The sequence below is a fragment of the Pelodiscus sinensis genome, chromosome 27, assembly GCF_049634645.1.
Source record: "Pelodiscus sinensis isolate JC-2024 chromosome 27, ASM4963464v1, whole genome shotgun sequence".
NCBI lineage: Eukaryota > Metazoa > Chordata > Testudines > Trionychidae > Pelodiscus > Pelodiscus sinensis.
In genome coordinates, this window is record NC_134737.1 from 15,357,140 (window position 1) to 15,375,561 (window position 18,422).

The window sequence follows — 18,422 nt, forward strand, 5'->3', positions numbered from 1 at the left end:
TATGGGAAGAGAAAGGACCTCAAAGCAAGCATGTTCTCACCAAGATTACGAACAGACATCTGCCACAAAAGAGGATACTACAAGACTGAGATGCATTGAAGCTAATGACTCAAACTCCAGCTTTCACCAATTACTTTAGTAACAGTCCTTTAAGATTCAATGTGTTTTTTCCCTACTAAATGATCTTCCATTTAGTAAGCTAGCTCTCTTATTCTCACCTCTCTGTACTTCAGTTGCCAAAATGGCTGCCTATCATTTCTAGGAAGGGTGAATTTCCACCAAGATGACATCAGGAACATCACTCTGAGAACTTTGCTGTTTAATGCATGAGGACAGTACACAAGAAAAATATGTAACGTTAGGCCTGAGAATGTAGTGGTTCTAGTATTCTGTATATTCCCTTTCAGAATTTCCACATGGGGGAAGAGACAAAGATTCATTTTATTCTGACAGCAATCCTCTATGTTCCCCTTATGAACAGAGGGGGCATATGAAGAATAGCTTCAGTGTATTGTACACAGTTTGTAAAAAACAGCCATCCTTACCACAAGCAGCTCTGGTGGCAGGAATTTTCATGCAGATTACTTTCAGATGCATTCTTAAGTGACATTTGTTTCTCGTTGTTTGCGCTACCCATGTTCCCTCAATTTATCAGCTATGTATGCCTGCAGCACAGTCAGCGCTGAACTGGTGATACCTATTATTTCACTGACAGTGTCATATGAAATGACATGATCAATAACGTCGCTGTAGGCTGTAAGGATATTCTCATTTTTAAAACTGTGTATCCCCTTTGGCTTAAGTCTTTCCTGATCCCTCAAGTCAGTCCCACTTTGATGCTGTTTGAGGACCACATTTTTTCCCTTTTGAGGTACAGTCAATTGACAATATCTGTCATTACCTGGTTCCTTCTGAAGAGGGAGAGACTGAAATAGAAAAAAGTAGCTAGAGAAGACATTTTACGCCATATGGCTCTCCTCCTGCAAGGGCAGGACTGTCTCTCCCAGCACACTAGCTCTCTCCCAGTCAGTCTAGCTTTGAATTTCACATGTGACTGGTCTTCGATCAGTCCAAGTTCTCTCTCAATTTTCACCTCTCCGAACCTGTAACAGCCACTCTATGCCAAGCATCACAATAACCATTTTAAATCTGCCCTCAAGACAACCTTCCAGATCCTTAATGATTTTTTGCTCTGTGTGCTCCTTCCAATGTCCAGTCTTCCCAGTAATGAGACATCCAGCACCAAATGCTATGCTTTATGCACCTGCAGAAAGATTGTTTCTGCTCAGCTGTGTAATCTGAGTTTGAGTATGCAGCATAAAGACTGCACAGGCCATTTCAGGTTTTTCCTCACTTGGAATTTCTGTGATTGTTCTTTTCTCCCTTACTCCCACAACCAAGATGTAGTAGCTTGCATTTTCCCAACTTAATCACATTTTCCGCTTACGTTTTCAATCTCCAAGTCCCTGTGTTTTCTGTTTTCAGAGGCATTCACAAGTCCTCCTAATTATATATCTGCAAAGATTAACACACTTCACATTCCAAATTTGCCTTCTTTTTCCAGATATCTTACAAGTAGCCCCAATTCTATACCAAGACTGTCCCAACAAACTCAATAAATGGATGTTTAATCAGTACCCTTTCTTTACTGCTTTCAGCCAGCTTTAAGAATTATGATGTAGAGTCTGATTAAACAGGACTTGAAAACTTAGCCCTAAAGTACAAGACAAGCACCTCTAGATTACTAACAAAGTAGGAATTTAAATACAACAAAAAAATTTTCACTGATTTCTCACAGCAAAACATAGGATGTTCTTGCAGATCTTATACCCCTCCTCTGAGGGCCCGACCAGATGTAACAATTATAAAGCTTTCAAAACCTCAGAGCTCCAGAAATAAGAGTCTATTTTACTGGACTCAATTAGAATTCAGAAGCATTATTTAGACATTGTCACTTGCAAAAATGTAAAGGGAGGCTGTTCCTTTTGCTTTGATTAGAATAGTTAGCCCCGAGATTACATTTCAGCATAAGAAACCAGAGCTTACGCTGGTTAACCAATTTCAGAACAGAGATGTTGCAATTACTTGGAGATAGAAGTCTCAATTCCCTTCTGCAAAACTGGCAGTAAGAGGACAACGAACCCTACCTAGAAAAAATGCAAAGAGGTGGCGATTGAAAATGCGACAGCACAAGTTACCAAAGAGCGTCCCTAGCCATTGTATCAGAGGGGTAGCCGTGTTACTCCTCGCTGCTTTTGCAGATTCAGACTAACAGCCTCGCCATTGGTTCACACCAAAAGATAGCTTGTTTAAGATGAGCGAGCTCACAGCCAGGTTGTCAGATATTCAGAAAGCCCATGACAGAACTGCTTTAGCCCCCAACGGAAGCCAGGCCAAAATCTCAAGAGCTACTCCATCCTTACCCACAAAAACCCCCAAAACCGGCACCCAGGTCTTTAAAGGGATTTTCCATACATGGTCAGCCATTAAACTTGTATGACTGCACGGCTTATTTCACCATTATGCTGAAGAGCAGAACAGCAAGTCTACCTCATTACACATTTTTGTAACAGCTATTTAAGATCCCACAGGGTATAATCTACATTGCAACCCCTGCCTGTCCAGTGCCAGCTGCCTCAGGCTCACAGGGCTCAGGCTGAAGAGGCTGTTTAATTGCCGTGTAGATGCCCAGGCTCTAGGACCTGGGTATCTAACTGCAATGTGGCCATACCCATAAAGGCTATAAGGCCCATGAACAGAACTCCTACTGATTTCAGTGGAGAGCACTACACACAACAGCTCTGTGGTTAATCCATATTAGTATAGCATCGGTGGCTGCATTTACGCAAAAGGGGACATCATCAACCAACCACTTCCTTAAAGGAAGCTAGACGCCTTCCTGTAAGATGAAGAAAAACCCAAGCCTCATGAAAAGCTCACATTTATCAGTTAACTGGGAAGCAACAGCCAATCAGTAAACAGCCAAAAAACAGCTTTTGAAAGCAATTAGAGGATTCAGTGTTTTGATAGCCTGGATCTGGAAAATTAAATGAGTGGAATAGTAACAATTTGAAGTAACAAAATAATTGAAGCCACCCCATTGTCCTGGGCCAGAAATTCTATTTGACTTTTAAATATAGGCACTTTTTACCCAGTAAACATCACTGCTGATTTGGAAGCTGTGACCAGCCTAGGGATGTAGTCCCTCCCCCCGCCCCGCTGCCTCTATCACGTTCTTAATACATTTAAAAGGCAGAGCCGCAGCAGGGTTAGCGCCCAGGCCAGGAACTAACCCCGCTGTGCCTCCCGCACTTAACTAATCGATGGAAAATCGACTAGTCAATTACTTGATTAAACTAAATGCAACATCCCTAGACCAGTCATTAGTCTAAAGTCCTTGTTTGGAATCCAGTGCAAAACTGAGCTGCAAAAGGAAATGGAGTAGGCAAAGCCCATAGGGGTGAAAAGTTTCTACAATGACTTGCAAACTGACCTAGAAACCAAGGACAGTTGCTGAAGAAGCCAAGGTCAAAGGCAGAGGAAGTGGAGCCATCAGGAGAGTGGCAAAGCAGATCAGACAGCCAGACCTACTGTCAAAAGGGAGAGGGGCTAATCACCGTTTCTCTTGCAGACTTGCCAGTACCCATATTGCTCCATTAAGAGCTGAGTTTGTTAGGTAGGAAGGAAGGAAGTTAATCACAATAGCATGACAGGATGCATCACACCATATCTAAGTTAGATAGGATCTCAAGTCAGAGGCCAAAGGCAAAAATGTTACATCTATCCAATGTGGCATCACCTCCTCTTCTGTGGAAGTGATAGTGCAAAAAAGCCCTGTGCAAACAGTTTGCACATCTTCCCTATAACTGATGGTTGGAGCAGATAATCACTTGCATTTTATTTCTGTGTGCAGATTTTTCAAAAGATAAGAAATTAAATACAATAATTTAAGTTCATATAAAACAGACTGAAAATCCACACTATCAAAGCAATTATAGTTAATAATATTAGGCACAGAAGTTAAATATAGCAATATAGTATTAGGTCATCCAATCCATCTCAATTTTAATTGCACAAACTAGATTAAGGAACCACAGCACTGTATTATCATCAAAGACATTAAAGTTAACATTTAAAATACTGTTACTTTGGAGCATTTAAATTTCTCGTGGTACTTTTGTATTACACATTCAGTCCATTAAATAAAAAGTAGGTTAACAACTGCCTTAAAGCTTCTGAAATGCAGGAAACCTGGAAGTACTTGGCATAGTTACCGTGCATTGTATTTGAGCACAATGGTCATGCCTGCCCATCACTGAACAAACAAACTACGGTGAACAAGAGCCAATGTGTCCATACCAGCATTAAAGCAGCTAGAAACTGATGTAAGAGTTCTACATAATATTAATTTCACAAATGAGGTCACTTCAAAGCAGATGATCAATGGAACACTGAGACATGCTGAATTTAAAGATGTACATAAAATTTACATTTTGTATGCGATGAAAAATATTATAGCTTGCGACCTTCCATGATATTTATGTAAAATGCACAGCAGCTTTTCAAAAAAGGATCCAGACAGATCGGAACGTTACAGATTAGGAAACAATTTAGCAATTAGAAAATACTAAGATTGACTAAACAACCTACCCTCTAATTAAAGGTCACTCAAAGAAATATTGGTATATGAAATTATAAATTTTATAAATAGATTTTTAGGAAGAGAACTGCAAAAGGGGAAACTAAGCTGGTGGTGAGGTATCTAAACTAGATGCCTTAGGAATCCAAGTCTTCTGTTGAACTGCTTTAACCAATCCTAAGAACTAAATCAGCAGAGTCATCTCCAGACTCAGCTAATAAGTGCTAAAAGTTGTAGTGCAGAGGTTTTTCACCATAGTAATTAAGGGGATGAAGAAGGTCTCAGCTGCATTACAACTTGTTGGCCATGCTGTAATGGGGCTAAGGAACAACTGCATTGAAACTAGTTCAGCTTTATAGACAGACAGGATCTCCCAACACTGCTATTCTTTCATGATTCTTGGAGGATCTTATTCTATTCTGAAGCTTGGCAGCATAGTCTACTTGCTTTAGCAATCACTTAATCGCCCAGGGGCATATCGGCAAAAAGAGGGTGTTTGATTATGCTGGAATGTTCTCCGCATTCAAGAACTCAGAACTGTGTACAATAATATTCCAATTGCAGCATTCATCACTGAAGCAGTCTGAACTTGTTACTAATTGTCACCAGCTACAAAACTATCGTGACTAAAATTATGGGCAGTTAGATGGAATCAAAAGGAAGTAGAAGATAAGTAAAACTTGATTTACAGCAGAACAATTACTGTCCACATTACACATGAATACTGACGACCAAGGGAGCACAACCAGCTCCAGCATGCAAAATTAACCACAAATGCAAAGAATAGCCTTCACAGCCCTGAGAGATTGCTCAAAGCCTTATTACTCAAGTGTGGGGGATTTCAGGGCCTTGTCTACACCAGGGTTTGCTCTAATTCCCGCCATCAGTGGCCAAGTAGTGTAAGCTCCAGCAGTGCAAATACAAACTGTACCCATCTATATTAGGGGCTTGCACCAGTGTAGTTTCATTCAGTGTAGTGATATAACAGAGCAAGTTCATGAGACCCTGCTGAGCCTTTGGGATTTTATTTCCTCTCCAATGAGTTTTTTTTAAATAAAACTCAAGCATTAGAAACCACTTCTATACACCTTGAACTATTCACCCCACCAGCCTGCTCTTTTCAGTTCTGCAGCTGGTTTTGCAGCACTGTGCTGCAGCCTTGGGAGCACTTAAAGCTAATTAAACCCAACATGGAGCACAAGACACCAATGGATACAAGGGATGCAAAGCACTAAACCGATCATTTGACAGAAGATCAATTTTTGATCTGAGGAAGTGGGTCTGGCCCACGAAAGCTCATCATCTAATAAACCATCTTGTTAGTCTTTAAAGTGCTACATAGTCCTGCATTTTGCTTCAGCTACCCCAGACTAACACGGCTACATTTCTATCACTATTCTCACCTACATAGGTCTGCCACACCAGCCACTAGTCACATGTGGCTAGTTGGCCAGGTGTGTGGCTAGTTCACTATAGTGGCTACTGATTCAGAACTGGTTGGACACCACAGGTTTAGATCATGCCCTGCTCGGTCACTAGTGGAGGAAAATGAGAGTGAAACATGTTGCAGCATTCCATAATCGATGTACAAACTAGAAGTATTTCAAACATCTATCCCCATCAAATGACTAGGTGGGCCCAGGCTCGTTACAAGCAGAGGCTGCTTCATGGCAGCCGCCTCCTGCCCCGCACTGCTACCTCTTAGAGAGGCAGCACATGGATAGGCACTGCAGAGAATGCAAGTAGTTGACTAGTCACTTACTTCCCTAATAGGGAGGGGATGTGATGATTCTCTGCCTGCATTTCTCCCTGTGTCACCCAATGAAGTCCTGGAGGTGTAAGAAGAACTTGCAATTAATGAATATGAATGCCTCTGATTTCAACAAGCCTCCCCACAATCTGGGTTGAGATTTAAGTAGGGTATGGAAACCCAGCTTGTATTAGATGACCTCATTACATTAGTGCACTGTAATTTCTACTGTTTGTCCATCAATTTTAGGCAGAGCAAGGATGGGGCCCTATGAAACTCTAGATGTCCTGTTTTTCAGATACAATCCAGAACTGATCAACTGTGGCTCTAAAGCACTTTACTCCAGAGTTTACAAGGAAGGAGGCTTGTAGCAGGGCATTTCCAATTAAGGCCCTCACCCTTGGAATTCATCCTTGAGCCCTCGTCAGAAATATGCTGAGCACGGGGAAGGGCTGAGCAGTAACTGGTGGCTCAGATCTCTAGAGGAGGTGGGGGAAGTTCTTTGTGTAACATCTGTTGGTTGAATGGTTATGTAGGTCAGGACTGTTTTAGGATGCGTTTAGGATCTGTTCTAATTATTTTGTATGAATGGTGGTTTTTAATTATGTTCAAGTACCATGGAAGTAAAGAGTGATTTAAAATAAAGACTGGTGAAGTGTATTTTATGCATGAACAGTTCAAACAAGGGATGTGGCAAAGATGCCATCTAGCAGAATATTGCATTCGGAGGAGCGAGCCTGACTGGATTCAACAAGGCACCCGCCTTCGGCAGCCAGCAACATAAGTTGAAGTGTACTATATGACACAACTTGCAGGCAAGCCCCTTCATTTCTTATTCAAACTGATTTTTAACCAAAAATTCCTGGATTTTACAGAGTATTTAGTTTTATCCCGTTTTCACCCTAGTTTTAAAAGAATCTTGTTTTATTAGGAAAATACAATATACTGCATGAGATATTACAATAATACATTAGTCTTTGTTAGGGATAGGAATGGGAAACTGGTTAATGATGTCTGGGAACAGTACCTCCTCCTCCCCCTGCAGGTAGAGGGCTACTCCAGCCATGCCCGGGGCCAGGAGACCCACAGGATCTCCCCCACCCCCATCCTTCTACCCACCAAGATAAACCGTGGTTAACTGATTATACAGGATTTTACATCCCCACCCTGTGTATATGCAAAGCTGTCTTTTGAAGTAAGGTTATGTATTCGACTAGAAGAGACATACAAATAGGTATGCACACAAGCTCTGAAGTGCATGCACATTGAATGTACTGATGAATCTCATGCCCATATACCCATTTCAAGCTGCTAGATACCAGCTTAGAGATCTGACACACCAAAATAGGAAGCAAATGAAAATCTGCATCAGAATACATTTCAGAACACAAAGATTCAAAACTTTAAAAAAAAAACAAAAACAGGAGAAAAGAATGAGTTGATTGTATGAGCTGCAAACAGTGCAGCTCAATTAAAAGTAAATATTTATAGGCGAATAGTTTTACATCTACAATAGTAAACTGTTTGTTCAAATTACAAGTTTTGTTTAGGGATTAGAGATACAGTGTTTGCTTAAACTCAGTGGCGGCAGCATTGTGTTTGGAGTTCTTTTTTAGACCTGGAGCAAGTCACAAGCCACACTGATCAACGGAATTGAACTACTGAACACTCTCCCCCACCCCCGTTCTTCCATCCACCAAAATAAACCGATATTTTACATAGAAAATTATTAATAGCTTTTACTCTGATGGAGGTCTGGTTTTGCTGTTGTAATAAACACTGACACTTTTCCGAGGAAAACTCAAATAGAAGAACAATTTAAAATGAAGGGCCCTATCTATAGCACGATAGGAGTTGAACTGAGTAGACAAGAATCATACAATTTCTATACCCTCCCACACCTTGCTGCTTCCCATAACAGGAAAAGCTCATAGAATTATACATCAGCTAAGTTGCATGCCTGCTCCTGCACAGGAGCGGTTTCCTGGAGGCACGGACAACCCGCTAATAGAAAGGAGGGAGTGGTGTTTAAAGCAGAAGTCTGAGCAAGGACTCCTGGGTTCTAGTCCCTGCTCTCCCACAGGTTCTCCACAGGGCACTGCCGTGCAGCCAACAACAGATGTCAGCACTATTATAGAAAACATTGTTGAAGCCTGGTATCTACCACCGGTTAAAGCCATTTTCAGTGCTGGCTCAGGGACCCTTTCACAGCAGTCAGCAACTAGGGATTACACGCATTCCCCCCAGCAGGAAATTTTTTAGCAGGCTGGCCAGCAGCCCAGCTCAGATCTGGCTCATACCAGGTTCAGGAGCTCAGACCCTCACCCCGGACAGGGGCTGCTGCCACCAGTGTGGGGCAACAGGCAGCCAGTCCATGAGGGGAGCTGGTTTTTAAACTGGCTTCCCTTGCGGACCAGCTCCCACCTGGCACCCCGCGCTGCTACCTGTGATACAGAGTGGCAGGGCCCCCCCCTGGGAGGGAGGCCAGAGCACACTGGCTGCAGGCCCCACTCCCCAGGGCTACGTCTACACTGGCCCCTTTTCCGGAAGGGGCATGTAAATTTCACCAGTCGTCATAGGGAAATCCGCGGGGGATTTAAATATCCCCCGCGGCATTTAAATAAAAATGTCCGCCGCTTTTTTCCGGCTTTTAAAAAAGCCGGAAAAGAGCGTCTAGACTGGCCCCGATCCTCCGGAAAAAGCGCCCTTTTCCGGAGGCTCTTATTCCTACTTCGAAGTAACCAGTAATTCATGAGGTTAATCGATTATTCAATTAACCAATATTAAACATCCCTATCAACAAGATGACAATTACGTAGTCCAGACAAGATCTTGTGTGATCTTGAGCAAGTGACTCCTCCCTCCTTATGTTTCCTTATGTCTAAAATGGGCGTAACACTTGCTACCTAGCAGTCAGGGTTGTGAAACATTATTTGTAATGTAATCTGAGATCCTTGCAGGAAAGGTGCTACAGAAATACAAATATGGTTATATAATTTACTAGTTTACACTGATGACCTGAGCACTACCAAAGGCTTAGTGAGCAAGACCAGAAAACTTAGCATCCTGTTTTTCTTCCACTTCTGAGAGTCTCTTAAGGGCAAAACCATAACAATTTCAAAAAGAGGAAAGTAGAAATCTCAAAAAACCAACAAGGGCCTGTAGTCACATGACGTGTGGCTGAAAAAAGGCTACTCCAAAAATTCTACAATCTCTCTACAAAAGGGTGGTTAGACTCCTCAGTCTGGTGTAACCCGTATGTGGGTTACAATGTTTTAGCAATGTCATAACAATGAAGATTCTGTTGAAAGGCTGAGGCAAGGAAAACTGACTAGCTCTTGCCTATGTGAGCTTTCCCAACCTACATAATTTTGCAGAGAAGTGCAAAACTAGGCCAGTTATTTGAATAGATGCTGAGATGTATATGGAGACGTCTCACCTTCATTCAAAGTATTTCTGAATTGTTCAAAAGGGGATTAAAGTGATTTCTGAACTTTATAAAGCAACAAATTTCTTCAAAACAACTCTGCATCAGCATTGAGTGGTTTGCTCCAGTTACTGAAACACTCCAAAGGTCTGTTCTTACCTTGCTTCGTTTCATGAAATTGTATCTCAACCTAGACATTTTAGCATTTTTCTTTTTAAAAATGATCTTGAAATGTTTAAGATTCATATGCTATTAGTCTAGCTTTCGAAATTTTAATAAAATGACTACAGCATGCAGTGCATACATTTTATTTTAGAAGTTGATTGCTCCGTTTTAGCTGTATATTACTAAATACGTAGAGTGCAAAGATCTTTGCAGAATCATTTAATCACTGGTGACATTAAAAGACTTTACTAAGCTAGGATTTTTTTTAAAATACAGGTTAGATGGAAACCTTTTCAAAAGCACAAACGGCCATGAGGCCAATTAACTGCCACGGAGACAATAGGAGTGAAGTGCATAACCACCATTCATGCTTTTGAAAAATCTCTGCCACAGAGTCTGAGAACACTGCATCACTGCTACATGTCTGATTTGTACAGAAAAGCTGTACACAGGCATAACTGCCAACACACCTCTGCAAACTCCTTTTAAAGTGGCTTTTCAGTGTTAGCTATATTCCAGCATCGTGGCACACAGAAAAACCCCACGCACACAGTATGAAAAAGGAGGTTACTAATCCCATTGAGAGTCCCTTCTCTAATCATTTTGCAACTCCAACAAAGGAGCAAACCTCCAAGGAAGAAGACCTATAACCACAAACAGCCAATCAAAAAATTTTCTGTGCACACAAAGGACATGAACCACAGGGCCTCACACCATACACAGCTGAAAAACAAGTTAAGCAATACACACATTGCTTATAGGATTCTTATGGTTGTCTCCCCTTAGGAAACCAGAAATCTTAGCTTAACATTTCCCACATAAAGCAAAAACTCACTAGTCGGTGTGCTTCTGAGTAGATCAATACATACACCAAAGCTATTTTGTCTCTCAAATAGAAAGACAACTTTGCAAAGCAACTGATTATGAATGATCAGATAATCCACATTCCACCCCAATCAATACAAGATGGTACTTCATTTTATTCTTAAACTCATTTGAAATGACTGCTTTCACTTGGGAGTCTACTACAAATTAACAGACTTCATTATTCAGCAAGTTTTCTCCAAGAAATCTTTAATATTTCCTTGCTTCCTTGTATCTTCATGTGCTTCATTGCACCTCTATGAACCAGCCTTCAATAAGGTTCACAAAAGCCATATAGAACATAGCACTTAGTTTGTAGCCCCAAAATATGTATCTGTTCAAAGAACAACATTGGAAAAAAGCCCAACAAGTCAGAGATCTCCAATACGAACGAAAGGATTGCATCAGACCCAAGGGCCATGTAGCCCGGCATTCTTCTGTCTTCTGACAGTGGCCAGTGCCAGGTGCCCCAGAGGGAGTGAACAGAACAGGGAATCATAAAAAAATCCCTCTCCTATTACCCAGTTCCTGCCTCTGACAAAGAGGCTAGGGCAGGGGTCTCCAACCTTTTTAAGCAAGAGGTCACTTTTCGAATGTAAGTGCAATCCAGGACCTACCTCAGACCCTATTTGTTCCACGTCCTTCGTGCCCCTTCTCTGCGGCCCTACCCCTGCTCACTCCGTCTTCCCTACCGCCTCCCTTCCACAGGGCAGGGGCAGAGGATTAGGACACTGGTTCTGGTCTTGGGCTAAATAAGGGATTTAGAGCGTGAGGGGCTCAGGGCTGAGCTGGCGTAGGAGATTGCGGTGCAAGGGGGGGGTCAGGGTAAGGCTCTGTAAAGGAGTGTGGACCCAGCCCTGGGGGGGAAGGGCTGGTTCGCGCAGGCCCCCCCCCCAGCCGTGTCCCCCAGCCCCGGGGGGAAGGGGGGTTGGTTCGGGGGGGGCTGGTCCGCGCAGGGCCCTCCCCCCCCAGCCGTGTCCCCCAGCCCTGGGGGGAAGGGGGGTTGGTTCGGGGGGGGCTGGTCCGCGCAGGGCCCTCCCCCCCCAGCCGTGTCCCCCAGTCCCGGGGGAGGGGGGGCTGGTCCGCGCGGGGCCCTCCCCCCCCAGCCGTGTCCCCCAGCCCCGGGGGAGGGGGGGCTGGTCCGCGCGGGGCCCTCCCCCCCCAGCCGTGTCCCCCAGCACCGGGGGAGGGGGGGCTGGTCCGCGCGGGGCCCTCCCCCCCCAGCCGTGTCCCCCAGCCCCGGGGGGAGGGCTGGTCCGCGCGGGGCCCCCCCCAGCCGTGTCCCCCAGCCCCGGGGGGGGTCTGGCCCGCGCGGGGCCCCCCAGCCGTGTCCCCCAGCCCCGGGGGAAGGGCGGTTGGTTCGGGGGGGGGGTCTGTCCCGCGCGGGGCCCCCCCAGCCGTGTCCCCCAGCCCCGGGGGAAGGGCGGTTGGTTCGGGGGGGGGGGGGGGTCTGTCCCGCGCGGGTCGGTCGCGGCGCGCCCCGGCCCCGGCTCACCGAGCAGCAGCAGCTTCACCTCCTTGGCCGCCTTCTCGCCGTCCTCGCGCAGGTTGCGGTCGATCATCTTGCTCCGCTCCACCGCCGCCTTGTCCTCGGCGCTCAGCGTGCAGCCCATGGCGGGGCCGGGCCGGGCTGCGCCGCTCGCTCTCCTCAGCCAGGCGGCCCGAGCGCGGCTGGCTGGGGCGGGGCCGGATATCCGCTCCGGGGCCTCCGCCCGCCCGCCGGGAGCGCGGCGCACCCTGGGAAATGCAGTTCGCCCCGCCCCCTCCCCGCCGCGAGCGAGCGTTGCATGCTGGGAGATGCAGTCCAGTCGCTGAGCCCGCCCCCGTCGCGTTGCATTTCGGGACTTGTAGTCTTATGTAGTCTGCTGGTGGAGGCACGGTCTGCGCATGAGGGACGCTGTGCATGGCGCTGGACAGGACCGCATGGGGCTGCCCTCCCCCGTGGGCTGGTGTCTCTCGTGGGACTAGGTGTCCACTGTATTTACCTGTGCTACTCAGTGGGGTCCATGTGCACCCCCAGCCCTCATGGGCATCACCCACCGCCAGCGCCTAGCTAGGTGCCCGGGCATGGCTCAGGCGACCCTTTGGTGCCGGGACACGGAGAACTCTCCGGTGGCTCTGTGCTGCATTCCCCTCCCAGCTGGAACAGGGCTAGATTCAGCTCCCAAGTCCCTGCTGCTTGAGCTAAGAGCAAGTTGCTCTTGGCTGCATGGAGCTTGGCAAATAGCATGGCAGCCTGGAGTCCAGCCCGCAGACGGCAGCATGCAGCGTACCTCACTCCAGGACATGCACCCAGCGAAGCTCATCACAATGGTGACACCACCGTAAAACGCAGCGGTGCCTGCACGAATCATGGGCTCTTCATTGTAGCAGAAAAGGGTCTAACGCCAGCCGGCGGCTGGAAGTTGTAGACAATTCAAAGGGGAAAGAAGGTACAAATTCTAACTGTGAGAGTAATTAACCAGCGGAACAAGTTACCAAGGACCAGCATAGGTGCTCCTGTCCCTGGCCATTTTGCTATTTCTTCTAAAACATTTGCTCTAGGAATTGGTATGGAGCGGGTCTCTGCCCTTACACAGGAGGTCAGATGAGAAAATCACAGTCTCTGTGGCTACGTCTACACTGGCATGATTTTCCGGAAATGCTTTTAACGGAAAAGTTTTCCGTTAAAATCATTTTCGGAAAAAAGCGTCGAGATTGGCAGGATGCTTTTCCGCAAAAGCACTTTTTGCGGAAAAGCGTCCGTGGCCAATCTAGACGTGCTTTTGCGTAAAAAAGCCCCGATCGCCATTTTAGCCATCGGGGCTTTTTTGCGCAAAACAGTACTGTGCTGTCTACACTGGCCCTCTTGCGCAAATGATTTGCACAAGAGGGCTTTTGCCCGAACGGGAGCAGCACAGTATTTCCGCAAGAAGCACTGATTTCTTACATGAGATCGTCAGTGTTCTTGCGGAAATTCAAGTGGCCAGTGTAGACAGCTGGCAAGTTTTTCCGCAAAAGCAGATGATTTTGCTGAAAAACTTGCCAGTCTATACACAGCCTGTGATTCTCTGCTACATAGCTGGCAAGTAGCCCTATCACCTAAGGTACCCAAATACTGAGCAGAGGCCAACATGAGCCAGAGACTCACCACAGAGTAAGGCTCTGAGCTACCAAACATCAGCTGCTGCTTGTTCCCTGTGCTCTCCACGTTTCCCTTTGGAGTGTGTGATGGGGATATACAAACCTCACACTGGTAAGTAAGGGGCTAAAGAGGCAGCGGCTAGTCCCAGATGGCCTCATCCCAAAGGGGACAGGATTAGTGCTGGACAGCTGAGTAGGCAGTGGAGGTGAACTGACCTCCATCATGGAATGGAGCACACCAGGGGCCCTGCTGCTGCCTAAGACTCTGGTTGTAGAGACTTTGCCAGACATGGGGAGAGCCAACAGGTCGGAGACTTCCCCTTTGATTTCAGTTCTTTGATGGCTACTGGGAAAGGGAACTGGTGAGAAAGCAACCCAGGGAGGCAGCAACAGAGTAGCACTTTAGGTACAGAACGTAGCTGCCTCCCTGGATTGGACCCTGCTGAAGAGGGATCCTGGGATCCCCTGCCAACTCCCACCAGAGATGGAAGAATCTGGGCAAGGGGAGATCCAGAAGCCCATTCCCTGGCCTAGCCGATAGTGATACCCCAACAGGAGTGTAGATGCCCTGAGAAGGGAGGGCAGAAAGCAGTGACCAAGCTGGCCTGGGCACAAGAAGAGCAGACTGCCGCAGGGCTAGCACAGCTGTCCCCGGAGCTGGTGCAAGTCTAGCAGCCCTGCTAGGCCTCTGCCTGATCACGAGGGCTGGGGCCCAGCCTCCCAGGAGCACCAGGGACTGAGGGTACATTGGCTGCTATGCAGGGCCCCATTTGTGGCCATCTAGCAAAGATCCTCTTGGGGACCCATCACGGCCAGATCTGTACTGACAGTGAAGAGAGAGCAGGCTGCGAATGCATCTGGGGGAAGAGGACCACTCCCATGCTGCAGATGTTACATCTTTTGGGATCTATTTGGAGCCTGGTTAACCGCTCTCAGCATAGGGACCCTCGACACCCCGGCAATTGCAGGGCATGCTCCTCTCCCACGGTGCCTTAGCCACGTCTTTGCCTGAACCTAACTCCAGAGGAGAGTTCAGTCCCTGTTCAGTCCTGGCAGCTGTGCTGAGGTTGCCACTCATCCGTGTCATGCCCAGGGCTCCTTTTGTGATGAAGATGCTTGTGTGTGGGGAGCCAGTCTGAGACCCGCCAAACTCATCGCTCCAGGGGAACGAACCAGCCTGTGATGGCAGCACCTCTGAGTTACCGGGTTGCCAGGTGTCCGGTATGGAACCGCACAGCCCGGCATTTGCGCCTTCCGTCCTGTCAAAAAAGTCAGAAAATACCGAACATCTAAAATGTCTGGACAGAAGGCCACTCGGGACATGCTCTGCTGCTCGCGCTGGTTGGGATCTAAAGAGGCTGAGACTGCATTTCAGCCCTGGCTTTTTTTTTGCTCATCAACTTTTTCCTTTATTTTCTGAACAGAATTTTTTCCCAGCATTTTTTTTGGGGGGGAGGGGAGCTTTGGTATTTTTTGTGAAACCATCTGGCAACCCTACTGAGTTAGGGTACGTCTAAACTACATGGCTCCGATTTGTTTGTTCAGCAAAGGGAAATGAAGCCGCGATTTAAATAATGAGGCATAATGGGGAGGTCGATAAAGGGCTTTCAGGTCGGTGCGGGAGCATCCAGACTAGCGCGCTGAGCTGACAAACAGCTGATCAGCTGTTTGTCGGCTCAGCGCGGCAGCCATTTAAATTTAAATGATTATTTAAATTGCGGCTTCATTTCCCTTTGCTGATCAGCCTAATCTACATGGCGCCATCGATGGAGCCATGTAGTTTAGACACACCCTTAGGGATGTTAAAGATCAGTTAATTGAATAGTCGAGTAACTTCATTACTTCTTATTGGTAAGTCGACTATTGGGTAGTCTCTGGGGGCGGGGCCTGCAGCCGCTGTATCAGAGGCAGCAGCACATAGCGCCAGGCAGGAGCTGGTCCATGAGGGGAACCAGTTTAAAAACTAGCTCCCCTTGTGCCTGTTGCCCAGTGCTGCTGCCTCAGATAAAGAGGTAGCAGCTCAGGCTGACAGCCTCTGTCTAAGGAGGGTCTGAGCTCCCTGACCCGGTGCAAGCTGGAACTGAGCGGGCTGCCTGCCTGGCTCCTAATATACTTGAAATGCAGAGCTACAGCAGGGGTAGGTCCTGGACCCAGCATGATCCAGAATTGAGTTGGGCGGCTGGCCAGCCTGCTAAAAAATTGACTGGCAAGGGTGGGGGGAGGGAAATGTGTGTAGTCTACAGCATCAACCTCTACGCTTTTGCTTCTCGATTAATTGGTTAATCGACTTCGCTCTGACATCCCTGTCCTGAGTCCCTGCATCTTGGGCAGAACAGCTCTTCATTCCCCACCCCGGATCCACTGCTCCCCCAGCAAGGAGCACAAGAGCCCGCCCTGGAGGCCTGTGCCCCCCATCCAGGGGGGCAAGAACATCTCCTTCTTCCCCAGCCCTGACATATTAACACCCCCGGCTCCGCGTGGGGAAACAGAATGCAGGTCCATGGCGGGGGGAACAGCCGCCACTCAGGATATATTGCGTGTGCCCCAGTCTGCCCCAGCCTGTTCACCATAAAGGGCCTTCTGCTGCCCTCTTGTGCCTGCCACTGTCCATAGCACCCAGCACAGCCCCAAGCCCGGCTCCGGATCCCATCACAGGCGAGAGAGGACAGGGCCATCTAGGGAGCACCAGCGCTGGCCTCCCTGGCGTCGTTATGGGACACAGCCCCTCCGATAACCCGGCTTAGCCATAGGCCTGCTGGCTTGGCTGTGGCCAGTGAAATCCCAGCTCAGGAGGGGCTCATTGGCTAGGGATGTGTCTGGCAGGCGGGTGCTGCGGGAGGCCTTTGGTTCAGGTAGCCAGGGAGAGAGATGGAGCAGTGATGGGCGACCCAGGCTTGCGAGTGGCCCCCTCATTTCAGGGGGCTGTAAGATTGTCCTAGCCAAGCCAGTCCCTGGGGACGGCAGGTTTGCTGACGGCGCTGGCGAACCTTGAGCGTGTGGGGGTGCCGACTGAACCGCAGCAGCGCTGGGATTGGATGCAGGGGAGCCTGGCTCTCGCCCTCACTGTTGTGTGCGATCTGCCCGCCCCTCCCTTCTTGTGCATGTCAGGAAAACCAAAAGTCTTGCGGGCCCCACCCAGAACCCCAGTGGGCTGCAGGTCGCACCCCGGAGCTGTGGGAAGAGGAAAGGAACGTACCCTGTGTTTGCAGGAATGGTTAAGCAACAGCCATGCATGGGGGGGGGTAGTTTTAAACTTTGACCGGCTGGCCCAGCATGTGCAGCTGCAAAGGGGCAGGGAGTGGCCCGGGAGCAGCCCTGCCCTGACATCCTTTTGCCCCTGCCGGCTGGGTAATGAAGTGGTTAACTCCCATTTCCTCCCTGGAACAGAAAGCAGCCCCCGGTGCTGGTGCAGGGCTCAGGCAGCCCGGTAGAGTGTCAGGGCCCCAACGGCCGTACAGTCAGAGCTCCTTTTGGGTTGCAGCCCTTTCTCGGGATCCCAGTGGCAGGGGCCCCGAACGCCAAGGCATCCCACGAGAAGCTGCTCCCGCCAGATCCAAGGCTTACACCTGCGGAGCCTGGTGCTGACACGGCTCCCGTGTCTCCATCGCCCACCGACTGCAAGACACGAGCGCTTTCTGCCTGGGCTGCTGCCCTGCCCTGGTGCAGAAGAAGCGCTCATCAGAGCTATTTCTGGAGGCTCCGAGGGACAAGCGCGTGCGCCCAGGGAGGCTCGGAGGAGCGTGAAAGGTCAGCGCGGCTGGATCCTGCAGGAGGGGGAGGCGGGAGGAGGGTGATGCCGGGAGCGCGTGCGGGAGCTCACGTGTGGATGTGAACAGGGCACGGGCCGCTGCATCCGGAGCCACACTCCATCGGAACAGGCCCCCCCGCCCACAAGCCCTAGGGAGACTCCCTGGGAAGGGTCCCAGGAGCCGGGGCAAGGCGGGTGCGGTTCAGCTTTCTGGCTGCAAACACAGCGCTCGCTGAGCACGTTCCCGTCCCGGGGGCCTGGTCCCAAGGCACGGCCTGGCCCTCAGGGGTGGAGCCCAGCCAGGCACCACAGCGCCCTTGCCCCACAGTGGCCCAGGATTGATGGTGTCCCAGGAGCCAGAGGCAGCATCTACAGAGACCCAGCAAGAGGTCCCAGAGGTGTATGTGGGACACCTGGGATTCAGCCCCCCCCCCGGCCGGAGCCAGTCCCCTCCTGCCCGCCCCTTGGAGTGGAGGATGCAGAGACTCAGACAGGCGCCGGCTGGGGGGTTAATTCCTTTGCCATGGGCGGTCGGGGTCTCTGCTGCCTTTTGGCATTTCCCAGCCCAGGGCCCTGGCTCCCCTGGGGCAGAAAGAAAAAGCATCTAGCAGAGCAGGAGGCCTTGGTGCTCTGCCCCGCCCAGCGGGGAGGCCCCTGCGTAAGACCAGGCAGAGGGGGGCTTTTGCAAAGGCCACTTTCCCAGGCT

At 48.7% G+C, this 18,422-nt stretch overlaps 1 protein-coding gene across 1 annotated transcript in view; it reads right to left on the reverse strand.

Moving 5' to 3' along the window:
* Positions 1-12,539, reverse strand: part of GNAI3 (G protein subunit alpha i3) — a 33,165-nt gene extending 20,626 nt beyond the window's left edge. The window contains exon 1 of the mRNA XM_075910388.1: positions 12,341-12,539. Within this exon, the coding sequence (XP_075766503.1) occupies positions 12,341-12,458 (118 nt within the window). The 5' untranslated portion in view covers positions 12,459-12,539. The remainder of the gene's footprint in view (positions 1-12,340) is intronic.
* Between the last annotated feature and the right edge of the window lie 5,883 nt (positions 12,540-18,422).